This window comes from Gopherus evgoodei, chromosome 2 (genome assembly GCF_007399415.2).
Source record: "Gopherus evgoodei ecotype Sinaloan lineage chromosome 2, rGopEvg1_v1.p, whole genome shotgun sequence".
Lineage (NCBI taxonomy): Eukaryota > Metazoa > Chordata > Testudines > Testudinidae > Gopherus > Gopherus evgoodei.
In genome coordinates this window covers 3,278,814-3,306,015 of record NC_044323.1, presented here as the reverse complement: position 1 = coordinate 3,306,015, position 27,202 = coordinate 3,278,814, and the positions used below count along the sequence as shown (strand labels likewise).

The window sequence follows — 27,202 nt, the reverse complement described above, 5'->3', positions numbered from 1 at the left end:
TAGCAGGTGTCTGTGGCTGAGCCAAGAATAGAAGCCAGGTGTTCTCTGACATAAGCCACCAGACAACACTGCCAGTAAAGAACACCCCACAAGCTCGCTCTCCAGCTGTTTCATTCTGCGGGCAGTGTAGTGAGTTGTGTTTATTACAGTGGTGGCTAGCAGGTCTCCCAAACCCTAGCCCAGTGTGCTAGCCACTGGACAGCACTGTTTCTCATGAGCCAGCCTCTCCATCCCCCACTTCCAGAGTCCTCTCCTACTGCTTGGTTCTGCAGCAGTTTCAGTCTGCAGACCAGTAGATCTCACATCTCATTCTCCGTGTCTACAGCAGGACTTTTGGCCCCGTTTCCCACTGCTGCTCCCACCAGTTCAGCTCCACCAGGGGTGGTAACAGCGGGAAATTTGGGGAAAACAAAAAGCCTGGACTGTCCCGGTTAGTAATTTGCCCATTGATGTTGCTAGATTATCCGCTTATTAACACTTATGCTAGTGATGTGTGAATGCTAAAAGGGGGCAATGCCCCTAATGCGCAAACAGCCTCAAGTTGTACAATCTGGATTGAGATCTGGTTCTGAAACTTTCTACAAATCTTGGGGCTGTCAGGATCCAGGCTGTGGGTTTTCCTTCAGTTTCTGGCTGTTAGCCAATACCTATATTAGGCATAGTATACACCATACTGACAGCTATTAGAGGCATGCTATTAATATATCATATATGATTTATCTAAGTGTTGAGAAGCTATGTTACCTGAATACATTATGTTCCTTCACTACAGTTCTGTTCACCCATGTCAGGTATTCACAACACTTTGCAAAAATCAAGTCCGAAAATAGGAAATTTAGCAAAAAACATGAATGTTCTGCCCCAGTACAAGCTGCTTCCTGGAAGGAGGGGTCTGTGTGTTTCCTTTTCATATCATGCGGCTTTGTCTTTAGACAGTCAGTGTGGCTAAATTCCATTATTTGTTCTCTTGAGCATTTTTAGGAACGAACAGCGCATGGCCAACAATTGGTGACAACTTTGAGTCAGTAGGAGCTAGGCAAGATGATCACTGGACAGCGACATAGCAGAGCTGGGGGCTTTGCCTGGCTCTGCCACTGATGTGTTGTTTGACCTTGGGCAAGTCACTTCTCCTTCCACCCTCTGGCTTGTTTATTTAGTCTGCAAGCCCCTTGGAGCATGGCATGGACAAGGAGCCCCCAGTAAGGGGTGTGGTTTCCAAGCACTGCTGTAGGAATACATAATAAATGTGTGCTGGGTATTGATGGCCTCCTGGCTTCGTTATTCCCGGAACACCCCAAACCTCAGTGTTAATCACGTTTGGGCAGCAAAAACGAGAGGGGTTGGAGTTGTATACCAACCACGCTGAAAGAGCCTGCTGCTCGCCCCACAGCTGTTCTAGCCTGTTCGGAGCAGGTTTTTATTCTGTCCTTGGTCACCACAGTACCTAGGGCTTAGGGGGCACGGGAAAGTCAAGTCAGAGTAGCTGTGAAAAAACACACTCCTGACTGCCAGACGTATGCCGACCTCTCCTCCAGCCTAGACGCAGCTGTATGGATCCGGTCGACAAAGAAACCCTTTCTGTCGGGCTGCGTCTACACTACAGAGGGTGAGGCCAGCCTGGTGAGACCAACACAGTGTAGACACGCCCCGAGGATAAGCGATGTGACCGGGAGGTCGTATTCTCTCTCCTCTCCTTGCAGCAGCAGAGTGTTCTGGAGGACTGGATGGGGAGTTCATTGAGAAGTGTAGGGATGTGGGGGGGCTGCTGTGAATGGAGCACCCAGGTGGGTGTGAATAGCATGGGGGGCGGGGAGTGCTGTCAGTGGAACAGCCCATCTAACCGGTTGGGCAGGATTGACTGGGGTGGGTGGAGGCGCTCCTCCTGGAAGAGCCTTATAACAGGTTGGATGCGACTGGCGGGTGGGAGGGGGTGTGCACTATTTATGGCTCAGGCATGTCACCGGCGCAGTGTGGACGGCTGTTGAGGTGCTTACCGGGCTTAGCCGCTTGGGTGTGAGGCTGTGAGCAGTGGAGGGACAAGGTATTAGCAGTGGAACAGGCAAGTAGCAAGTTGGGTGCGACGGGCATGGGGAGGGGGCGCCAGCCATGTAACAGGTCAGGTGGGAATAGCATGTACCTGGGCGGTTCTGTTGGGTGTCCCCTCTCTTTGCCGGTCGAACCCTTCTTGTTACTCGGCTGTTCCTCTGAGAGAAGCTTCCCCCCTCCGCTATTCTCGCGCCTGCCAATCACACCTGTTGAGGGCCTGCTAAGAAAGAAAGAGCCATGGGAAAGGGTGGGGACCACGAGCACTCACAGGGGCTGTGCAATACTCTGTGCGTGCACCTGGAGATCATGAACGTGTGATGTGCGCGCATGCATCGAGATCTGGGACACTCAGTATGGGCATGCCTGGCGATCAGGAACGGTCGGGCGTGTGCGTGTGGAGATCAGGAAATCTAGGTGAGCGTGTGTGAAAATCAGGAACACTTGGTACGAGCACGTGCATGGAGATTGGGAATGCTCAGGGCGTGTGTGCGTGGAGGTCGGGAACGCTCGGGGCGCGTGCGCTCGTGGAGGTCAGGAACATTCATGGTATGTGTGCATGGAGATCAGGAATGCTCGGGGCATGTGCGTGTGGAGGTCGGGAACTCTCAGGGTGTGTGCACGTGGAAATCGGGAACACTTGGAACGTGTGTGCGTGGAGGTCAGGACAGGAATACTTGGTACGAGCATGTGCGTGGAGATCAGGAATGTGAGATCAGGAACACCAGTGACAATTTTCACAATTCCTTTTCAGGATATTTTCCACTTGCTAAATGTTCCCCCCGCCCCCATATTGGCCGTTTCTTTTTTCCTACCCGCCATATGTAAACGCCAAAATCTTGCATATTCAAATGTGGGCGCTGAGCTGGGGCCAAACCAAGGGCCAGATCCTCAGCTGGGGCCAACCAGCCCAGCTCCGTCAGTGCTGCGCCTGTGCACAGCAGCCCACAATACGGGCCACTTGTTTTGGATTTCAAAATTTTGCTGTGAGATGCCCCACGTTTGCTTGGAAATGGGGCTGATTTGAAATGAACAGCGTTGAGGGAACATCACTGGAATTTCACAGGGCGGTTTCGTCTGGATCTTGACCATTTTTGCCCTTAATCACAGCAACATGAGGGAAATCTCCAGTGCTCAGCTTTGCAGAGTTCATGGGGACCAGCTCTGAGAACAGCTTTTCCTCCAGCCCCTTTTGGTCTCGCTTCGGCAAACATTTACGCACAAGCTTCACTTGAAGGTCAGGAGGAGCTTGCAGTTGGTGGGACTGTTCCCCTGCCTAACGTTAACAGGCCGCACAGAGGTGTTGGGGGGACCTAGGGTGAAATTGGAAACTGACCCCTCCCCTCCCCAAAATAAAACCCTGACCAATCAGAAGGTGAGGGTTGCAAACAAGCCAACCCTGGCCTCATTCTGCATAGGCAGTTCTGGCTCCCTGCTCCAGGCACTGTGACCTGGTGCATGGGGTCACGTTGCCGCTCAGGTTTGGCCCAGCTGCCCCGTCAGGATGGGAGGGCAGCTGAGCCAAACCTGAGCAGTGCTGTAACCCTGGGTGTCGCTCTGCGTGGGGACCCTCTCAAATAGGAGGTAGGGGGGCTGGGGCCAGCTGTCCCACTTTGTTGGGTGGCCCTACGGCATGTGCAGAAATTGTTTGCAAGATTGGAGTCTTAGCCAGTATCCAAAATCCAGGCTCTTTCACTGGGATGCTACAGGCCGGGTTTGGAACAGATTGTTCAAGTACTCAGCCCCCACAATCAGGGTCAGATGTTCATAAGCGCAGGGCCCCTAAGGAGCCCAGCTCTTTGTAAAGCCAGCTGAGGAGCGAGGGTCTGGAAGAGGAGTTGTGGGGCAAACGCCCTCCCTAGTTTGAAGAGGGAGGTTGATAAATGTATGAGCGAGACGATACCATGGAGTGGCCGGCACTAGCAGGGGGCTGGACTCAATGACCCAGAAGGTCCGTTCCAGGTCTGTGTTCCAAGGAAAATCTGTTCCTTGTTCTCCAGCTGCACATAGAAACACCCGGGAAAGACTTAAGTAGACAAGGCCCCAGTGTAAGAAACAAGTAGTGAGCTGGGGGGGATCCTCTGTCTGCTATATCCATCACAGGGATGTAAAAAAACAAAGGGCCCAAGGCCAGCGACTAGAAACAAAGCCCCGCAGCAGTGCCAGGCCGTATAAATGATTAATATAATTCCCACTTTATGCGAATGCTCATTTTGCAGAACACCTCTGCCCACGCCATTGCTGAGGGGGGTTAACTCACCAAATGAGACAACCTCTTGCTTCAGCTGCTATTCTATTTATTTCAAATCCTCCTCGTGCTTAACACTTTTTCTCAGCTCAGGAAAAGCTGCAGGGGTTGGCAAGGAGGTTTTAAAAAAAATTACAAGCGCCGCCTCTTTAAGAGAGACTGGGGCACGGTGGTGGTGGTGATGGGGGATGTTCAGCTTTAAAGAGACAGTGCCCAGGTCACCAAGGGGCCAAGCCCTCAGTTGGTGTAAATGGTCATAACTTGCATTGACTTCAATGCAGCTGGGCTGATTTACATCCGCTGCAGCTGCGGCCTGAGGAGTTCAAGCCCCCGCAGGTCTTGCATCTCTATTCTGTTAGGCACATGTCCTGCTGATCGACACCATCTGTTCAGGTCTGCAGCGGGTGGCAGAGGGTTGCATTAACCAGGAGTTCGAGTGCAACACAGAGAATTCAAGAGACTCTAATCCCAGCCCTGATCTCCAGCCAGAGTCACTTGATCTCCTTGTGCCTCATCCAGTCTAGCTAGAAAATTGAGTTAAACTGAAAAGCAGAGCTTTACTCAGGACCAGATGCCGCTTCAGAGCAGAGGTTCTTTGGGTCCATAGATGCCAAGGCCTGCAGTTGTATCCACATCTAGCTGGGATCTGGTCAGGTCTCCTCAATTAAGCCGGGCTGGTACTCAAAGGAGAGACCTGTAGGGAAAACCCAGACTGCTGTGGCAAGTGGGGTGAAAGATTGAGTAGGTGGTGCTGGTCCCTCTAAGGCTGTGCCGATCTCCCTTTGATGTTTATCTGGCCCCCATTGCTGTGGGGTTTAACTGATGGCCATATTTGGGGTCGGGAAGGAATTTTCCTCCAGGGCAGATTGGCAGAGGCCCTGGAGGTTTTTCGCCTTCCTCTGCAGCATGGGGCACGGGTCACTTGCAGGAGGATTCTCTGCACCTTGAGGTCTTTAAACCACGATTTGAGGACTTCAATAACTCAGACATAGTTTAGGAGTTTGTTACAGGGGTGGGTGGGTGAGATTCTGTGGCCTGCATTGTGCAGGAGGTCAGGCTAGATGCTCATAATGGTCCCTTCTGACCTTAAAGTCTATGAGTCTAGTAGCTGGGCACTTCACAATTGTTAATGTATTTAACCCCACAGTGCCCCCTGTGGGGCCGGACGGGACTATTAACCCCATTGTAAAGATGAGGAGCTGACAGACACAGCAGCTAAGTGACTTGCCCAAGGTCACACTGGAAATCTGTGGCAGAGCTGGGAAATGACCCCGTGTCTCAGGTTAGCGCCCCTAGCCGCTGAGCCATGCTTGCTGCTTCTTCCATTTGAAAGATGAATTGTAAAACAGAGCAGCTTCTTAGGTACCACTTAGTGCTCCATCTCACTCCGCAGTGGAGGAGGACCAGCAGGCAAAGAGTTAACCGAAAATCTGAACACCTGGATGTAGCCAGAAGGGCCTTTGCAAACAGGAGGGACAGTTAGATGTTGGGGGCTCTGTTGCTGTAACAGGGCTGCGTTCTGTTTGAACATTCCCAAACACATGGATGCTGACAAATTTATATTAAAGTAAATCCACTGCCCTCTGGATTCTCTCCCTTGGAGAGCCCAGCCCAGCCCTCCTCCCTCTCCTTTCTTGCTTTATTTAGGCACTGTGCCTTTAAGATGGCCTTATGATAATTAACTGTCTCCAGATGCATGGTGCCAATTAATTTCTTTGTTCTTGGATTCAGAGGGAAAATATTTAAAGGCCCGGCGCCTCTTGAAAGATGCAGCCAGCTGAGTTTCTGTAGCAAATATGGATCAAGTCATTGTAATATGATCCTCCCATAAGAAAGGGGGTGGGGAAGGGCAGAGGAGAAAGGTTTTGGCTTAATTAGAACAGGCTTTGACTCCGAGAGGGGAAACAGCCAGTGTTGCACCACTCAGAACAGTGTCGTTTTGTCCCCTCAGCTGGGAACTATCCAGCCATGGAGTCTCACTTTGTGCCCACCTTCCTGGTTCTTAGCCAAGCTCCTTTTTGGGGAAGGAAAGAGGTCCGTTTTAGAGACAGTTACTGTTTCTAGGCAATTCGCATGCCCATACTCTGACTGCTGTTAATATAGACCAGGGATAGGCAACCTATGGCACGTGTGCAGAAGGTGGTGCGCGAGCTGATTTTCAGTGGCACTCGCACTGCCCGGGTCCTGGCCCCTGGTCCAGGGGGCTCTGCATTTTAATTTAATTTTAAAGGAAGCTTCTTAAACATTTAAAAAACCTTATTTACTGTACATACAACAATAGTTTAGTTGTATATTGTAGACTTTTAGAAAGAGACCTTCTAAAAACGTTAACATCTATTACTGGCACGCGAAACCTTAAATTAGAGTGAATAAATGAAGACTCAGCACACCACTTCTGAAGGGTTACCAACCCCTGAAATAGACAATTCAGGGGGGAGCTGTGGGGTGGAGGGAGAAAGGCGTAGGAAGAACAAGGGTGTCATTTAGCCCTTCTGAACTGTAATGGGAGAGATGAGCCTTCTGCAGGGGGATGGGGACACAGAGGGGTTGCTGAGGGCCAGGGAATATCTCTCGTCAAAGATCCCTAGTTTGTCCCTTCTGCATTTGAGGAGTTTCCTTTTCATCCTGCAGTTATGTTCAGACAACCCCTGCAAAGCTAGGCATGTTTACACACTCACCAACGTGCATGCAGACAGCACTCCACATGCACAGATAGCTCAGTGGTTTGAGCATTGGTCTGCTGAAACCCAGGGTTGTGAGTTCAATCCTTGAGGAGGCCACTTAGGGATCTGGGGCAAAATCAGGGGCTGGACTTGGTGACCTTTCAGGGGCCCTTCTAGTTCTATGAGATAGGTATATCTCAAATTATTATTTGTGTGTACAATGCTGCCAGCCTTGAGCACCTACAGATCAGGAATCTGCCCCAAATCCTGAGACTGGTTTAAAAATCATGAGATTTAAAACAATAATAAAGTGGTTTCTTTTTCTTTGCCTTCTAGTTTCTGAGCCTTCAGAGTCATGCTTGGGTCACATTTTCCAGCTTTTCTCTGTGACATGAGAGCCAGAAAAAATACCTTTTTTCTTTATTGAATGACTATTGCAAATCTTATCATATTCTTGGAGCACAGTGACACCAGCTTAGCACCCTGAATTTCACCACAAGGCTTGTGATAAAGTCATGAGAGTTGACTAGATTCACGCACACTCAGCTTCTCATGAAGACAAGCGCACATGCAGAGAGGGAGCTACAGACGCACACAGATGCTTATAGGCATGGAACGTGTGTACACACCTGCCCGCAGGTGCGCCAGGCGAAATAAATCAGGGAGTGTTATTTACTCCTTCTCATAACACAAGAACTAGGGGTCACCTAATGAAATTAATAGGCAGCAGGTTTAAAACAAACAAAAGGAAGTATTTCTTCACACAGCGCACAGTCAACCTGTGGAACTCTTTGCCAGAGGATGTTGTGAAGGCCAAGACTATAACAGGGTTCAAAAAGGAACTAGATAAATTCATGGAAGATAGGTTCTCCGTAGCCTCTGTTTCCCAGAAACTGGGAATGAGCGACAGGGGATGGATCACTTGATGATTACCTGTTTTATTCATTCCCTCTGAAGCAGCTGGCATTGGCCACAGTTGGAAGACAGGATACTGAGCTAGGTGGACCTTTGATCTGACCCAGTGTGGCCATTCTTATGTTCCCACACCCCTCAAGCCGGAGTGATTTTTTTTTTAAGTGAAAATGTGAAATCGAGAAAGAACGAAAAGCCCCAGGAGGGAGCACGGGCATTTCTCCTATGTAACATGCTGCCTCATCTCTGCTTCAAGCAAGCATAGAATCATAGAATATCAGGGCTGGAAGGGACCTCAGGAGGTCATCTAGTCCAACCCCCTGCTCAAAGCAGGACCAACACCAACTAAATCATCCCAATCAGGGCTTTGTCAAGCCAGGCCTTAAAAACCTCTAAGGAAGGAGACAGGCAGGCTCCTTAGAAATGGACAGGCCCGGTACACAGACGGCACTCCCAGTGGTCACATGGCTACACCTACAGACACAGCTGCTCCAATTCTGCAGTGGTGGGAATCAGATAAGTACCTAGATAAATCATCCCCCCCCCCCACCGCCATCGCCCGGCCATACAGACACACAAGCAGAGGCAGGTCCATACGGGCAGGGGAAGAAACTCTTAGTAGTGAGCCGTAATGCAACAGAGATTACCCCGTTCGTCACCCCACGAGTGGGTATGGCCCAGGCGTCCCCTTCTCTCATCACCTCCCCTGCATTGAGGACTGTGAGGTGGGAGAAGAAAAGAGGAGGGAGGCAAGGCACCGAGGATGAAGGAGTGTGGCTGAGAGAGGGAGAGGGAAAAGAGTGGAAGATGGAGGGAGAGAGACAAGTGACGCTGGGTCCAAGGCCGGGGCAGGAGCTATCGCAGCCATGGGTGAATGTCAGGCAACCTACTACAGGCCGCTGTGCTTGGTATGTTGCCTGGAGACCGGCTCTGCTGGCTCCTGACCTGAAGAGCTCACCATCGAAAGAAACAAGCGATCTTCAAAGAGCTGGGGAAGAAGGAAACACCAAAATATACACAACTTTTAAAGCACATTCATCCCCCTCCAAACCTTGAGCCACCTCTGGCCAATGTCTTGTAGGCGTCACCGCAGAGGTGATCTTGCAGAGGAGGAGACGGGAGCGGCTTTATGGCCCAGTTCAGGGAGGGTGTGAGGCTTAGAGGGTTGTGGAAGAAGTTGTCGAGCAGAGGGTGGCTGAGGTGTCGAGCAGGTGAGAGATGGCACAGCAGAAAGCTTGGGGAGCCCAGCAACGAGAGAGGAGAGTTAGCAGATAGGAAGAGAGGACGGATGTCATTGTGGTTAGGGCAGTACCTGAGCACTTAGGAGACCTGGGTTAACATCTCTGCTCTGCTACAGCCTCCCTGTTCAGCCTCCCTTGTGCCTCAGGGTCCACGTAAAACGACGATCGCAGCATGGCACTAGCTCACTGGGGTGGTGAGGCTAAATACATCTGAGATCATGAGGCTCAGATACTATGGTGATGGGGGACAGATATGTGCAAAGAGGGAAGGTGCGGTGCCATGAAGGGTCTTTAAAACAAAGGCAAGCTGCGAGGACGTGCTCCTATGCAGTGCATGCTCTGGGCATTCCCAACAATCTGCCTGGAGTGGGAGAGAGATCAGAGGAGAGCTACAAGAATAGCTGGAAGTCTGCAGTGTGAGAGGAAACCCAAAAAGGAGGTCAAGAAGTGACTTGATCACAACCTTTAAGTTCCGATGCCGCATAACTATATTTGATACTAGAAGGCTCTTTAATCGAGCAGATGAAAACAGGACGAACAAGGACCAAGGGCTGCAAGTTGAAGTCAACGTTCCAAGTGGCAGTAGGTTGGTAACAGGGAGGGTGATCCACCATTGGCAGGGCTCACTGAGTGACGTGGTGGATTCTCCATCACTGGAAGCATTTAAACCATGACTTGGACATCCTCCCAAAAGATACACTGTAGTTCATCCACAGGTTGCTGGGCTAGATGCAGAAAATGCGGTGGAATTCTCCAACCTGTGTCTTCAAGTTACCCAGGTTATCTAGGGAGGTGGTGGAGTCTCCATCCCTAGAGATTTTTAAGGCCCAGCTTGACAAAGCCCTGGCTGAGATGATTTAGTTGATGTTGGTCCTGCTTTGAGTAGGGGGTTGGACTAGACGACCTCCTGAGGTCTCTTCCAGCCCTAATGTAGACGACCACCCGTGTTTCCTGCATCAAGACCCCTGTGCCTGATCTAGAGCTTGTCCAACCCTTCTGGCCTTGAAAATCCATGAATAAAACTGATCTGCCCTGTGAGCCCTTCTCTCCGGGTCAGCGAGGAACCCATTGACATGCTAGTGTGTTGGGTGCAAGCAACCCGCATACCTACCCCCGTCGATGGCTGGAGAGACCCCATCTGAAGGGCTGTTCATCCGGCATGTTTCTCCACATTACTGTCCCTTTCCAATACCTGGAATAAACACCGGCTCTGTCCGAGGGGAGAAGGGAGCGCTGAATGGCATTTAGACTCTCGTTAGCTAAGGCAAGCGGGAAAGGCTTTAACACGGGAACTGAAGGGAGGAAGTGACTGAAGGACACACTTACTTAGGGAAGGGAATCACTGCGTTCATATCATTCCATATAGGATCCCAGTCGTCCCCCCCCCAAATGCTTTAAATCGTTCCCCCTTGGTTGAAATACTCCCTCGGGACCTTCTAAAGGACATTTCTGTCCTGACAGCTTCGGCCATGTCTGCATGACCACTTATGTCGGCAAGATTTTTATCACTCGCTGGGTGTTTTATTCACACCTCTGAGCGACAGAAGTTTTGCCAGCATGAATGCTTGTGTGCACAGCGCTCTGTTGGAGGGAGACACCCTCCTGCCACGCTCGTTGAGCTGGTTTTATGATGTCAACAGAAGAGCTCTTGCCAGCTACGCAAGGGATCTTACAGTGGCACGGCTGGATTGGTAAAGCTGTGCCAGCTTGTTAATGTAGACGTGGCCTGAGGGTGATATTTGTCTGGATGCTGATCCGTCAAATGGAACTTGACATTAAGGTGGTATGTGGGTGCACTTCCCAAACACAGTTTGTCAGTTAAGCATCGGCAGTGTGGGGTGGGCACCAGAGTACAGCTGTGGTTTATATGAGGTCCTGCATAAACTGTGGCTGTTGCTTTACACTAGGAGATGTTTGTGGGCGGGGGGCAGTCGGCCTGTGGATTTGAAAAGGGTCATAGACAGGGGTTTAGGGCCTGAGGTGAAATCTGCATCTAACAACAAGGAAGGGAGAAAATGGCTTAGTCGTATGATCCTGTCCCCTCCATTCCTCCTTCTCCATCCACTGCTTTTGCAAGGATCTGTGAGGGCCAGGCCGTGGGCAGCCGGCGGGCACCAATCAGTTATCATTTGCAGTCAGGAGGTGACTAGCAGAGTCAGGGATAAACTGGGGCCAGGAACCAGAGTCTTAAGTCCATCGCAAGGCAAGGCCTGGAGCAGAAACAAGTGGGCAGTGTCTGCATCATTGCTCAGACAGCTCCTCATGCTGGCTTCCTGGTTTATATACTGGTATGAGCCAATCAATGGGCTGTGAGGGGCCGCCAAACAGGCCCTGCTGGATGGTACTTCCAGCAGTGTCTAGCTTCCACAGTCTCCCAGCAGAGCCCTCCCACCCGGAGTTTCCAATGGTGAGGCAGAAGCATTGATGGCCAGACCCACTGGAGTCCCGTGTTCTAATCCTCCAGGGTCTCTGCACCTTTTTATGCCCAGGCTAAATTTGGACTCTACAGATCACCACCACTCCTATGGTGGGAGGAGACCCCCTCTGCCTCCTGTCTGTAAAGCTGTGGGACATGTTAGCTGAGCGAGCAAGGGGCTATTTGCCTGCCAGCCCCCAGCTTGCCCTCCCAGCTCTGGTGTTGGGGCCACGAGGTGGGTAGTGCCTGTAAAGCGAGACCTCTTTTTCAGTCAAGCAAGGATGGTGGCAAGCGGCCTCCCCTGCATCTAGCCTCCACACTGGGTCAGTTTGCAAGCTGGACAGCGTGACCAGCTCTGCTCTAAAATTCCTGCAGCCACCTGTGGGCAAACAGTGTCAGAAACACTGGTAACACACAATAGACTTCTGTGTGGGCAGCGTTTTCAAACAGGTGTGATTTACGGTCCCCCAAGGGTTCTTCAGGAGTCTGAATCATCTGGAAAATCTTTCGGTTTTAACTTAGGGAGCCATTAGGCCAAACACCGTGACCAGGCCTGTCTCTTAACAACAGAAGTTTCTATAATCACCACGATGCCATGAGAGCAGTTTTCACTGCACAGTCACTACCTGTAATATCAGCAGCATCAGAGAGACTGTGCTCATCAGCATAGCTTGCCACAGCACGTTGAATGAGGCCAAGGCTAGAGCTGTGCAAAGAACTAGATTTTTGGTTTGCTGGCAATTACTGTAAAATCAGGGGTGGGGGTGAGGAATCATTTTAGATCCATCCAAAACACATTTTTTTAAAAATGTTCAGTGACCTGAAAAGTTTAAAAAAAAAAATCATTTTGGGTTGAATGAAACATTTTGTTTGACCGGAAATGAAATATTTTGTTTCGTTTTTGAACTTTTTAAAAAAAGGTTTTTACATACTCTTTTTAATAACATCGAAGTAAATTGTTTCAAAACTGCTGCCTATTAATTTCATTGGTGACCCCCTAGTTCTTGTGTTATGAGAAGGGGTAAATAATACTTCCCTAGTCACTTTCTCCACTCCAGTCATGATTATATAGACCGCTGTCATACCCCCATTAGCTTTCTCTTTTCTTAGCTGAACAGTCTCAGTCTTTTAATCTCTCTGTGTATGGAAGCTGTCCCATACCCCTAATCATTTTCATTTCCATTGTGTAATGGGAGCAGAGTTAGAGTTACTAGGGTGTTGCTGGACTTTTAAGGGTACCCTTAATATCCTTTGGTTTTTTAAAATATTATAGGTAATCCACATGGCTGAAGTTTGGCAAAGTTGTAAGAAACTGCAAACAGGATCTTAACTGCCAGCTCCACCTATAATTCAGACAGTGTATGTGTGTCTATACAAATGCATCTTAACTCTGCCCCCTTGGAGATGGCAGTAAGTCCCTGGGATTACCTGCATGTACTGATCTGCAGTCACTGAGTGAGGTGTAGTTGTACTGAATGGTGGAGGCATTAGCTGGTGCACCTAGGAAGAAGTCTGATTGTGGTATAAGGGAACTGAATGGCTGTGCGCCTCTGGGTGTGTGCGTGTGAGCCTTTCTCTGCAACCCCTGTGCATATGATCAAAGGAAAGAGGTACCTGTGTACCTTGTGAGATCCAGTATGCCTCATTTCCACGCTGAATGTGCATGCACAGATATGAGTGCTGTGTATATGGGCCAGATGGTACTTTTGGTGCTGACTCCCAAGCTAACTATGTCTCTGACTCATTTCCCCACCTGGTTTCACCCATTGTTTGTTGTATCCTTTGCTCTTTACACAGCCAAGAAACTAGGCAGAAACTACTTTGGCACATTTGGTTCCCATTCTGTGTTAACGAAATATACAAGTCAGTGCAAGGCCTAGCTGCTGGAGCTGGGTGAATAACGGATTTTTGGTTCTCTGGCAAGTCCAAAAAATCAGGTGGAAAGAATTCAGATCAAACCAAAACTGATCTTTATTTTTTGGAAATTTTCAGCATACTGGGAAACTAGGAAAACATTTCGTTTTGAGTCAAAAGAAATGTTTTGTTTCCATTTCAAGCATCTTGACATTTGTGACTGTTTAGTAAATAAAGGAAATTTTGAAACAAAAAGTCATTTTGAACTGAAAAAAATTGAAACGTTTTGAATTTTTAAAGATTTTCTTTTAACCACCACAATTTGTCGAAGATCAAATTTGCCAAACTTTTCAGTGGCGCTGATTCTGCATTTTTCACCCCCCAAATAGTTTTGTGTGAGAAATTTCCCCAAGCTCTACTAGCTGCTTACACAGTTATGCTCTGATCGCTAGCTAAAACACAGAACATAGTGAGCTCCAGTCAGTGCTCTCAATCTATTTAAAGGAACACAACCCTATTTTCCTATGCACCACACCTGTGTTTTCTGAACCTGCACAGAGCTGCTTCCCCAAAGCTTTTGAAGTTTGCCCCTTAGGCTTTTGTCCCCGGTGCTTGTTAAATGAGCCTCCTGGCCTGGCTTTCAGCCCTTTACTCTGGAATCGTTTGCTGTTTCCGGCAAGATGATATTAATCAGAGAGATGAGAGCATCTTGTGCTATATTGCGTTTATGTTTAACCTGAGCCCACCGCTGTGTTTGTGGTGGGGATGAATCAGTATGTGCATATTCGCAGAGACATGTCAAAGGGGGGAGTGTGACTTGCCCACCCCTGATCCCCCACTGTGAAGATCTGAAAGGAACAAACAGGCATTGTTAGAAGAGGATTCTACTACCCCACCCCAGGGCCCTCTCTGGTTTTAGGGCCTCTTGTCATTCCTCAGATTTCTGCTCTGATATGGAAACTGCTTTATGACTTCCCAGGCTTCACACAGGTGTTAGAGCCCATCTGCTGGGAGGAGACCCCCACTTTGGTAGGCCCTGAACGAGAGAAGGAGGAGGGGCCAAGGAAAGGAGAGGGGGAAGGAAGAGGAGAGAGGAGGGTGGGGTGGGGAAGACTGACGAGGAGAGAAGCCCAGATTCTTTCAGGTACCTGGGCTACCTTGCGTTCAAACACAGGATGAGGTGTGAACAGCCATCATAGTTAGTACCAAGTATCTGGGTCTAGTCAGGAGACTTGGGTTGTGGTCCGGACTCTGCCACTGACTTGCCCTGGGACTGTGGTCATGTTGCTTTGCCACTCCATGCCTCAGAGTCCCCATCTGTAAGTGAGGGCAACATGGTACTTTTAAGTAAGGGCCAAAACATAGATCAAGCCATCTCCTGCTCTGAGGAGCTCGCAGGCTACATGGCAGACACAGATCAGGGCCCATGCACTGCGCAGCCCAGGGGAAGAGATGGGCCATGAGCGCACGATGGGCTTAGGCCAGGCGGGAGGAAGGAGTGGAATGGGGGGAAGGAGCTAGTGCAGTGGGAGCTCCATGTGGGTTACATGGAAGGGAGCACAAGCTTGGAAATGGAAAAGGGAAACAAACTGGGTGGTGGCACCGGTAGAAGGGGTGGAGAATTGAGCTTCCAGCTGCAGGCTGGGGCAGGGTCCATTGATCAGAGGTGGGCAAACTACGGCCCACGGGACTGTCCTGCCCAGCCCTTGAGCTCCGTCTGGGGAGGCTAGCCCCCGGCCCCTCCCCCGCAGCCACGCCGCCAGCCCTCTGGGCTGCGAGCTTTTGCTGAACAGGAGCAGCGCGGCAGCGTGTCTAGCTCCAGCGCGGCTGCCAGACATGCTGCTCTGAGCGGCATGGTAAGGGGGCTGGGGCAAGGGCCAAGGGGGGGGTTCCGATAAGGGGCAAGGCCTCCCGGGGGACAGTCAGGGGACAGGGAGCAGGGGGCAGTTGGATGGGGTGGAGGTTCTGTGGGGAGGGGGGGATCAGGGGATGGGGAATGTGGGGGTTGGATAAGCATGGGGTCCCGGTGGGTCTGTCAGGGGGCGAGTGTGTGGACAGGGGTCAGGGAACAGGAAACAAGGAGGTTAAATAGGTGTCGGGTCCTGGGGGGGGCCGTCAGGGGGCAGGGGTGAGGATAGAGATCGAGTGACTGGGAGCATGGGGGTTGGATGGGGATGGGGTCCTAGGGGGCTTGTCGGGCGGAGATGAGGATAGAGATCGGGTGACTGGGAGCAGGGGGGTTGAATGGGGGTGGTGTCCTGGGGGACAGTTAGGGGTGGGGGTCCCAGGAGGGGGCAGTTAGGGGACAAGGAGCAAGGGGGGTTGGATGGGTTGGAGGTTCTGAAGGGGGCAGTCAGGGGGCGGGAAGTAGGAAGGGGCTGTTTGGGGAGGCACAGCCTTCCCTGTCTGGCCCTCCGTACAGTTTTGCAACCCCAATGTGGCCCTCAGGCCAAAAAGTTTGCCCACTCCTGCCATAGATTCAGTGGCAAGGAGGGAAGCCGGATATTTAGCCAGACTCCCCATAAAGTATGGGCCTAAGCTGTGCACCCATATGGCGGCATAGCACTTGGCGGTATGTGGCTTTAGTCGCATTATTATTATTTCTATTCCACCAGCGCCTAGAGATCCCAGCCCAGATCAGGGCCCCATTACATTAGGGGCTGTACGAACACATGCTGCCCTGAAGGCCTTAGAATTTAAAGAGGCAAGATGGACAACGCCCCCATTTTACAGCTGGGCAAACTGAGGCCCAGAGCGATGAAAGGACTTGCCCAAGGTCACCCAGGGAAAACCGGTGACTGGACCCGGTCTTGTGACCACAATGTCACTTTATGTCTTTGAAGTACTGCATGTATGGCTTGAGCACGCGCTGATAAATTCTTCAGTTTCCTTGAACCTCTAATGGCCCTGGCGGGCTGTTTGGGCTATCCTAGAGCGATGCAGGAAGGCTGGATGGCTCTGAGATCAGCCCAGATTGGTAGTCAGCGAAGGTGTCGCCAATGCAATGGTGCTTAGAGACCCCCGGGAAACACAGAGGGGGATCTTCATCTGACACTCCTATGCCAAAGAACAAGGCGAGCCGTCTGGGCTGCAGCAGCTGATGGGAAATATCGTTTCTCCCCTTCTGGTTCCCTGCAGGCCGGGCGGATCTCAGCCCCATGCTCACAGAGGGTCTCTGTCTGCAACCCCACCCCTACACGCTGTGCTCCAGCCAGCTCGGGCCCTGCCTCGTTCATCCTCTTTTTCACCCTTCGCCCCTGCAGGTTTCAGCCCGCCAAGGCTGCAAGAGCGGACGCTTCACCTCCCTTGGGGATTGCTGTGCCCTCTGCCCCCAGGGCTACGGAGTGGCTGTCCCGTGCGGCAGCTCCAACACGGAGTGCGAGCCCTGCAGAGAGAGTGAGTAGAGGGGACCCCGGGGAGGGGAGCGCAGGCTAACGGCTGGGACTGGGAATCCCTTTTGGCCAGTATCTCGCCTCCAGCGGTGCCCAGGGCCAGCAGTGACAGGGAGGTGCAGAAACCCACCCCAGTGGTCGCCCGGTTGCCATGGAGATCCCCTTTTCCACCATCTGAGACCCATCTCACTCTGCTCATGGCAGCCTGCCCAGTGCACCCCATGCCGCGGGGCATGGGCCAAACCCCTCGACAGGCACCCTCCTCATCCCATTGCATCCCACTGGCCCCACAGGTGCTGCCGTGTGTGAGTGGCTTGGCCTGATCGGCAGGCCTAGGGTCACTGGAGGACCTAACGCGTGAGAGAGAGAAGGGCAGGATGGGGGTGGCGTGTGGGGAGGGGTCCTGGGATGGGGCGGGCAAGGGGATATTGGGGGAGCTCTGGAGTGAAGGGGGCGTGCTGGGGAGGAAAGCGATAGGGAGAGATGGGGGGAGGGATGGGCCCATGTAGAGTGGGAGAGGGTATAAGGAGGGGGGCTTATAGGGTGAGCAGAGTGCAGCACCGGAAGGGACGTCTAGTGCCCTCCTGCTCCCGGCCATGTCCTCTCCCTCCTGGCCTGGCAAGGAACGGGGACTCGACGCACGAGCGCTGTAAGCTGGCCCTGCGGAGATCTCATATCAGGAGAACCCCCCTGCTTTTACCTCTTCTAAATGGAGGCTTTTGTTCTGTTAGCGCTCGTTAGAGTAGAGGTAGCTGGGCCAGGGGTCTGCCTGATTCCCCAGCCACCCCTCGGCCCGCACCCCTCAGTTCCCACCTGCTGTTCCTGGCCGGGGCCCACACCCCGCCCCATCCAAACCCAGCACTTCTGCCCTGCAGCTGCTCTGAGCCAGAGCCACCCACCCACCCCTAAGCACAGCTTGTCAGCCATCCTGCGGCTGCGTGATGTGGACCAGGCGGCTGAGAACCGGCCCAACTCAATCCCCACATGACCTGAGCCAGGCCAGGGAGCCCAGGTTAGGATTATTCACCCTGGAGAGGACGTTCACCCAGCGAGAGGCATTTTGAAGCTTATCGGACACCGTGCTGATCTAAAGGAAGCCACCTTCCAGCATCAACTGGCCTGTCTGTCCAGACGCGCTGCTTGGGTCAGTCGCTAAACAGACAAGCCATGTCTGGGACTGGCTCAGCTGAGCGAAACGCACCCCCTCCCACAAACCCGACTGGGACAGCTGGGGCCAGTGCCTGGACAGAGCCTCTGCAGTCAATAGGAGAGGTGGTGTGGGTGGCACTCCGCCCTTCGAGTCAGTTACTAGCACCGTGCTGCCTTTTGAGTGAGACGTGAAACCAAGGTCCTGACCACCCGTGGTCATTGAAGGTCCCAACTCAGATAATCACATCCTGTCTCATTAAATCCCACTGCAGCTTTTTGCTTCCTATTCTAAACAATCCAGAGGGTTGGAGGGCTGTTGCTGTGAGCTGTTAAACAGCTGTTATGTTCCACCTCAGAGGTGGCTGCATTCATCAGCTGATAAAGACACCCCAGCGTATAGTTCATCAGTCCGTTTGTAAAATGCTATGGGCTGTATCAATGCAAGCTGGTTAACATTGACGCACCCTACTAGAGCAGGAGTTCTCAAACTGGGGGTCAGGACTATTCAGGGGGTTGTGAGGTTATTACATGAGGGGTGTGAGCTGTCAGTCTCCACCCTGAACCCCGCTTTGCATCCAGCATTTATAATAGTGTTAAATATTTTAAAATGTGTTTTTAATTCATAAGAGGGGGTCGCACTCAGAGGCTTGCTGTGTGAAAGGGGTCACCAATACAAAAATTTGAGAACCCCTGTACTAGAGGGTTTGGCCGCTTTTACCCACAATGCTTTGTGCAATGGTAATTCGGTGGCTGAGTTCAGACATGAGCCTGTCTCCCCTCAGTGGCTGGAGCCTGTAACTATAATAACCTGCTACCTGCAGCGGATGGAGTTACTCCTCTGACTGAAGTGGCGGATGCTTGTGGTTAAGTTGCTAACAGGTAGGTGCTCGGTTGCTAGTGGCTGTTTTACCAGAAGCAGGTTCTGAGTTCAATGTCTTTTTCCATGGCAGATGGGACGTTCTCCTCCACCAGCAGCGCCACCGAGCCGTGCCAGCCATGCTCACGGTGCCCGGTGGCAGAGGCGTGCACCCCCACTCGTGACACTGTGTGCGCCCCCCAGTGTGCCCCCAGCCACTACCTGCACGTGGAGAACGGGAGCAGCAGCCAATGCCTGCCTTGCCAGGTGTGCGGGCAAGGCTACGGGGCAGTGACGCCGTGCGGGCCTATGGACAACACCGTCTGCCAAAGGTGCCCGGAGGGCTTTTACTCGGAGGAGAAGAGCGACTCGGCGCCATGCCTGCCCTGCCGGCTGGAGTGCCACGAGGACGAGGTGATGATCCGGGCCTGCAGCCCCGTGTCGGACACGCTGTGCATGGGTACGTACTGCGCTGGCCGCTCTGGCAGGCGTGGCTGGCTGTATTGGAGAAGGCGGGCGAGCACTGGGTGGGGGGATCCGTGCAGGTGGCGAGCGAGGGGCGTGTGCTGACTTTTTTGGGTGTGTGAGTTGCAGTGGGGGCGTTGTGTGTTGAGTGGTACAAGGGGCGACTCAGCCCAGCGGGGCTCCTCTCCCGCCTGTCCCTGACTCGTGACAACCCTGGCAGCCGGGGTGTGCAAAGCAGCTGAGAAGTAAGCTCTGCAGCTGGTACCATTGCATCTCGGATCCACAGCCATAGGCCAGGACGCCTTTGGGCCAGGCGCTGTCCAGACACAGAGTGTCCCTGCTCCAAAGACCTGACAGACTAAGCTGTGTGTGTCCTCCTGCAGCCACAGGGGAACAGTGTGGTGTTATGACAGCTGTGTAAGCTGGCTCAGCAGCCCAGGAAGGACGGATGTCAGGCCAGAGTCGGTTTCAGGGCACAATTTATTGGGTGAACAGAAAACTTAACTAAATACCAAACGAAGGAATTTTCTCTGCCCAACCCAGACTGCAGATCCCAGCTGTTCATCCCTCCCCTCTCTCGGCCCCTCTGCGTCTCCAGCTCAGAGCTCTGGCTGGCCTCTATAGGGACCAACTATCACCTGACCCATCCCAGCTGACCAGCTGGCTGACACCTTATGAATGAATTTAAGTCTTGTTGTTGTTGAAAAATCGCATTAAAAATTAGAAATTTTGGTTGGGATTTAAAAAGAAAATGTCGTGGGGGTGGGGATGGGATTGGATGAAATTGGAAGATTTAAAATGTATATTTTTTTGTTTGTTTTGGTGGGTTGGGTTTTGGACTTCGGTGGTTTATCATTTTCCCCTTTCCCTCCCACCTTTTAAAAATAACTGAAAGAAAGAAAGAAAGAAAGAAAGAAAGAAAGAAAGAAAGAAAGAAAGAAAGAAAGAAAATTTTCATTATGAGTTTCAAATGAAGCAAAAAAACCCTGTCCCATTGCCTGGTGGGGATCTGTAGAAGGAAAATCACCTTGATGCTTTTAGCACATTTCTCCCTATCCCCACCCCCCTGCCGCCTTTTGTGATCTGCTCTGGTTAGGATGAGACCTGTCCTTTGCACATTGCTGGGGGCAGAATCTAGCTATCTTGTCTTTAGCTTGAGACTGGCTTGGTGTGTTGCATTGGGATAGCCCAGCTTGCAGGGATAACAGGGAGACAATGTCCCATCAGGGGTTCATTCCCCCTACCCTTCCCAGAAGGTCTTGGAACTGGAACAAAGCCATGTGTGCAGATCGGACCAGGCCCTGGCCCAGTTTAGATTGACGGGAGCTTGGCAAGGGGCCCAGGTAGGATTTGACCTAGATTGTCCTAGGTGTCCTCTTGAGACCTGTTTTCCTTTTTCATTGCCCTCTGTCTTGTTCTCAGTTTTGCTTGTGCATTTCCCACTGGTGAAAGGTGCCGGGCTGGTAGCTCTGGAAACTGGAGTCCTCTCCCCAGAGAACAGAAAGCAGCAGGGCTGGCCCCCATCACACCAACCCTGGCCTGAGCAAACCACAGATATGGTTGAAAAGGGGCCTTCAGCCTCTGTAGCTCATTTGGTCCTTGTCAAAGGGTGTGATTACCACTGGTGTCATTAGCTTTGCTAGGCTGGTGTCTGCCTGAGACCTGACAAATTCGTGTCAGTGCCCACCACCAGATAGGTCAGTACCAAGCTGGGCTGGATTTGAACCGGCGACAGAGAGCCCCGGGCAGGCATTTGGAGAGCACCGAGCTGAGCGAGGCTGGGATGAAACTCATTTCCCACATCATCATTCCCTGGAGCTGCCCCATCTCACCTCTTCCGCCATTCCCTAGAGCTATACTGTCAATGGGGAGAATACTCCTTGGGCAAGGAACATATCTGGGGCCTCCGTTTGTGGATGGCCAACTCAAGTCCCCTAAAAAGGCCCCGATTCTCAGCCAGCAGGTGCTCAGCACTCTCTGAAAATCAGGATCCTCTAAGGGGTCTCAGATTGAGCTCCCAAATCACTCGTCACTTCTGAAAATCTTTACCTGTCTGTCTGTCTATCTAGCCCCACACACACTGTCTGTCTGTCTGTCTAACCCCAGACACCCTGGCTGGCTGGCTGGCTAGCCTCATATAGACACTGTCTGGCTGTCTATCTATCTATCTAGCCCCCCACACGCACTCTTGTTCATCTGTCTGAAGAAGGCAAAGCATGTTCCGGGGAAGAGGATCAGGGCCAGAAACGGAATGGGAGGCCAGAGCGGATTGAATCCATCAGAACACTCCCACTCTCTCTTTTTCCATCGTTCTCCCCCTCGGGTTTTGTTTTAGAGACACAGTTGCTTTTTTGTCTGCGAGGACAGAGTCTCCTTAGGTTGCCCTTAATCTCCCCTTTGTCCCGGTCGCTGCGTCTTTAATCCTGCTTGGCTGTTGCGGGGCGAGTATGTGGGCTTGTTAATGAAACTCTCTGAAGCAGAGTGTATTAAAGGGCTGGGTGGCAGCGCCGTGCCGAGGGGGCAGCGCCAATCCCTTAAGACTTCATTGTCTCCCCGGTCTTTGCCTCCAGCCTCCGTGTGATCTCGTCCTCGCCGCTTTTGAAAGGATCCGGCAAAGGGGCATTGTCATTCCAAGCGCGGGAGGGGACAGCTCTGCTGGAAGGAGGCAGCATCCTTGGGCCCTGTTCACTTCTTAAGGGGCAGGGCGGGCGTTGGTGGGGAGAGGCTTGTACCATAATAGAACAGCGGGGGAGCCATCTCCGGTCAATGATATTATGGGAGCAGGATTGAAATCAACGCTGGTCCAAGGTTCAGGGCTTGCTATATCTTGAGAACAGGCAGGGCAACAAGCCAGTGCATTCTGCTGCTCTGGATTTCGAATGGTGTACGGCACTGATCTCTGTACCCCGGGCCTCACATGGGACGCTGGATAGCAGAGGGAGCATGGGGTAGTGGTTCGAGCAGACCTGGACTGGATCCTTACACTGTCTTGGGGCCTGAGCCAAAGATTTTTGGATGAGGGCCTTGGTGCGTGACCTCCGGGATGTCACCTACCCACTCTGTACCTCAGTTTCCCTATCTAGAAAATGGGGATGAAAGAAAAGTGCTTTGAGCTCTTTGGCTCACAGGGGCTATGTACATGCAAAGTATTGTGGGCTGCCGGCTGCTAAAATTGTGTAGGGTGAAAGGCCAGCTGGGAATCAGCATGGCATGGCTTTTCATGTCCCATAATCCTCCAGGGCTAGCAGTGCTTGGCGGCCCCGGGACATAGGTTTCCAGGTGTAGGCTAGTGATCGGGAAGAAGAAACTTCTGTCAGAGCAGCAGGGACTCAGGGGAGAGGTGGCTGGCTGCTTTGCACACTGCTTGAAATGACCAAGGTCCTTTGTGATAGAGTGACCAGATGTCCTGTTTTTAAAGGGACAGTCCCGTTTTTTGGGACTTTTCCTATATAGGCACCTATTACCTCCCACCCTCTGTCCCATTTTTTCACAATTGCTATCTGGTCACCCTACGTTGTGCAAGTGAACCCCAGCCCCTGTGCATTGCAGGACTGGGGTCCAAGAGGAGGGGGCACCAGGCTGGTTGGGGTCTGGCTCTCCTCCTCCAGCGCCACTCTGGGAGCTGGTGCTACCGCCTGCTGATCCCTGAGTGACCCACCAGGGACCTGCAGGAAGCAATGTAGAAACGGCCTTTCCAACTCATCAAACATGCACAGCAGTTGGATGGCAAGCGACTGCATGTGAAGGCAGCAGAATCTCGTGCTGGGCCTGAGGAGGCATCGGTTCAAATCCTGCCTTTGCCATTTACCTGCTGGGTGACCTTCAGCCAGGCTCTGTGCTCAGACTCCCACCTTCTATCTGTCTTGTGTCTTTGGACCACAGGGCCTGGATCCTCCAGTGCACGTGGGCACCTCACTTCCATTGATTGCAGTGGCTCTTAAAGACCTTTGTGGGGCTGGGCCTGTGGAGGAGGGGCTGTCCCTTCGGCACAGCAGCAAGGCGCCCCAATCTCAGAGGCAGTCTTTAGGCCCTGCTGTAATATAAATCATCCTCATTCTGCTGACTTTCCCTGAGCTGCTGTGTTATTGGGACGGGGACGGCGCCGGTGCGATCTGCCATTGCTAGGCACTGATTTTATAGGGACAGTCCCAAGTTTTGGGTCTTTTCCTTATATAGGCTCCTATTACCCCCCACCCTCGTCCCGATCTTTCACGCTTGCTGTCTGGTCACCCTACTAGGCACCGGGGGCCAGGATCCCGTGGCTGATAGGTTCTTCGCAAAGGGTTAACCTGCCAGATTTCTTCCATCTCCTCCTTCGCCAATGCCATAGGCGCCCGTGCCTGCCCCCACCCCGCCCCTGGCCCTGCCTTGACTGCACCCCATCCCCGGCCCCACCCCCATTCCAACCCCATCCCCAAAATCCCCGCCCTAACCCCGCCCCCTCCCTGCCCCTATTGGATCCCTTCCCCAAATCCCCACCCTGGCCCCACCTCTTCCCCCAGCGCACCTTGTTCCCCCTCTCAGCTGTTTCGCAGCACAAGGGCTGGGAGGGAGGGGGGAGAAGCAGGACGTGGCAGCGTGCTCGCGGAGGAGGCAGAGTCAGAGGTGAGCTGGAGCAGGAGGGTGGGGCCACAGGGAGCTGCAGCACCCACCAATTTTTTTCCATGGGTGCTCCAGCCCCCACAGAGTCGACGCCTATGCCTCAGGGCTCTTCAAGGGTCACAGGGAGTCTCTGCTGCGGTGATATCTGCAGCCACATATTCAGTCATTGGCAGAGAGCGACTGACATGCTGGAGATTTGCAGAGCTGGAGGGGGACTGAGGCCCAGGGCTCAGCACTAAATGCCTGATCCATTGCAATCAGGGCAGGGTGCTGACAGCTGGCCCCCTTACTCCTTTCTCCCTTCCCCCTAGAGCTGGGTCCAGGAGTAGGGCCGTGTCTCCAGGACGGGAGGGGACATGGACGGGGTAAGAGGGCTGACAGCTGGGACCCCTGAGGGTGGGGGTAGCAACAGAGCCCCGGGCGCAGGTAGCGGAGTTCTGTGTAAAACCAGGGGGTGCTGCACCCCTAGTTCCCTCACCTGTGATCAGAGGGCATCTTCCCACTGACTTCAGTGGCTCAGGCCTTGGAGCGGATGTCAGGTGTCTCAGAAGGGGCGAAGGGGGTGTTTCAGGGAGGGACGAGTGGGTTGAATTGCAAGTGATGGGATGAAATCAAGGTGAGAAGGAAACGTCCCAGTGGAGAGAACTGCACTGTGTCATTTTCAGCTTGAGGAGAAATACCCGGGCTAGCTCCGATCGAGCTAGTGCTCTGAAAAGTGCTGATCACCCCAAGCCCATCCCCGGCTGAGAGCCTCGTACATACTCAGGGCAGCTCACGCGGCTGCGGCTAGCTGGCTAGTTTTAACGTGCTCACTTGACATCTAGTGGAGCGGGAAATTGCGCCTTCCAGGTCTAGGGTAGACGTACTCTGAGCCTGTGGAGAAGTCCCCGTCCTTTACACTAGCCTGGATTAAACTTCTGGAAAATGGACTGGGCTGGCTCTTGGGCTCAGATATTGTTAGTGGCTTAAGAAAGCTTTTTCATCTCCGGTTTCTCTTGAATTCCGGAACACAGTTAACCTGGGAGGAGCCGAGCCCCTGGGAGGGGAAGGGTCACAACCTCTGACCTCTGAAATGACAATGCTTGTCCTTTTCTAGTTAGTAGATAATTAAAGTCCTCCCTCTCCCCCCAAACACCACACCGCACAGGGGGAGAAAAGACCAAACTCAGATGCGCCTGTTGGTTTGAATGAGAGGGGCTGGGGGAGGGAGGGGAAGGCGAGGCAGGTTTGCAGGACGGCGAGCAGGCTTGCAGAAGCATAGCTGGAATGAACGCCGCTTGGAGAAATGGGAGCTGTCCAGGGCATGGCAGGGTGAAAGGTGACCTGCAAAGGAGACTGAAAACATCAGGCTTGGGCCTTTTTTCGCTCGTACGATGGAAGAAGACAGTCTGAAATGTTATTCTGGGGGGAGGGGAGTTGTTTTGTGTTCTGCCATTGTTTTATCCTGAGAAATATCCGAAACATCAATTCTTCTCTTCCTTGGTTTTGCCGGAGATCTTCTGGGAGGTCTCAAAGATGTTTATTGTGAGCTCTTTGCCTTAATTGATAGGGCCGGATGGTTTACTCTTTAACAGACGTGCCCTTTCTCCCAAGTGTTCATTAGGCATTAGAGTGAAATAGGTGGTCACGAAAACCAGACTTTTGAACATACCAATGAAAAATTCCCTCTCCCAATAGCTCTGATTTCAGTGCTGTGTGATGTCTTGACTTCATTCACTAGCTTGCCTGATGTCTGCCAGGGCAGAGCAGTCCCCAGCTTGAAATGTTAAAAAAAAAACCCAGACAATCCAGGGGGAAAAACCCCTCCTGTTCTGATATAAACACCTCAAGGAGCCCAGCAGGGCATCTGGCTTCTGGGCAGTATTTGGCCACACAGAGCGGACTCTGGCAATTTCCCCTGTACAATAAAGACCCCTACAGGCAAGGGTCTGATATGTTACAAAAAGCACATTGCTGGGAGATGAGACGGCTGTGGAGTGCTAATGGGCTGGAGTTTTGCTTCAAATCCAGCCAAGGTCAGTGAAGACTGGAAGATAGTCATTGCTCCAGGTGTAATAAGTTGGGTGGTGCCCAGGTCTTGATCATCACAAAATGTACCTGCCCTGTCATCAGTCTCAGCACAGGGGCCTAGGAGAGACAAGCAGCAAGCCAGGAAAACTGTTCTCTCTCCTAGGCTGGCTGGGCAGTGGGATGCTTGGCTCCATGAGTAAGCAGGTGATCTGTGTCAGCCAGGCAACATTCTCCCCTGCTACGTTAACATGGAAACCAGCCACGTATGTCAGTTCAGCTCTCAGCCCAATGCAGCAAATTCAGGGTGCACTGAATTCAGATGGGGCGTAAGTGGATACACTGAGGCGGTGGAGACAAGCTAAGGAGGAAATGTCTCCCCTTGTTGTGGGAGGTGAATACATTGTGGCTAGGTTGGGTGGAAGTTATATTTGACTCACACAGATCTACCGACCAGCCTCTGTGAGCCTAGAAACACTGTTTTGTGGCCCAACCATAACGGGACTCGATAGGGGCAGATCCTTACTGCCCTTCTGGTTAGTAAGCCACACCCAGGAATCCTTTGGGAATTCAAGGGTGGGTGGAGGGAGGAATGGCCTGTGGAACTCATGGCCACAGGAGGTCCCTAAGGACAAGAGCTTAGTAGGATTCAGGAAGGGACTGAAGGCATTTTTATGGAGGAGAGGAACCTCCAGAGTTCTAGTAGTAGGGATTTAAAACACCCAAGGGCTTTGGAAGGGATAAACCCTAATACTTCAGGGCTTAAGCCCACTGCTGTCTAACAGAAGCTAAGAGGCACCTTTCCCCTGGGACAGGTCATCCCAGAACTGCCCCCTGAAGAGATTCATGCACCTGCCTCTGAAGCAGCTGTCAGTGAGTGGATCCTGCTCTGATCCTGTATGCGCGGATTCCCCCAATACCACAGGGACTAGCAGGAGTCGTTAGCCCCTTCCTAGCAGGGGGGGTTGCCCACGGCGTTCAGAGAAGGGCATTAGTGATACAATCGGACAAACGAGTTTTTCTTAGCAGCCAGGCCCAGCCAGGCCATACGTGTCTCACTGCTTGCCACTTGCACCCTAACTGCTTAACTTTCCCATTGGTCCTCCCGGCTCCTTAACAGGAAACACCTCCTCTGAGTCACAGAGTGAATCCGTGCACTGCCAGCGCTTCCCACCTGCTCAAATTCATCCGCCCATCTCACAAGGACCGCCCACTCTGGGAAATGAATCCCCAGCCACAGCCCCCTCAGGCTGGGCCCACTGGGTCTGAGAGTCCCCTGGGACGGGTAGGCCAGTGGAGAGCGCAGCTGCGTAAGGGGGAGAGAGAGAGAAAGAGAGAGAGAGAGAGAGAGAGA

The 27,202-nt window shown here is 52.3% G+C and overlaps 1 protein-coding gene across 1 annotated transcript in view; it reads left to right on the top strand.

Moving 5' to 3' along the window:
* LOC115645333 (tumor necrosis factor receptor superfamily member 16-like) overlaps positions 1-27,202 on the top strand; it is a 48,446-nt gene that overhangs the window by 9,636 nt on the left and 11,608 nt on the right. Inside the window, exons 2-3 of the mRNA XM_030549831.1 lie at positions 16,641-16,773; positions 18,869-19,234. Of these exons, the coding sequence (XP_030405691.1) occupies positions 16,641-16,773; positions 18,869-19,234 (499 nt within the window). The remainder of the gene's footprint in view (positions 1-16,640; positions 16,774-18,868; positions 19,235-27,202) is intronic.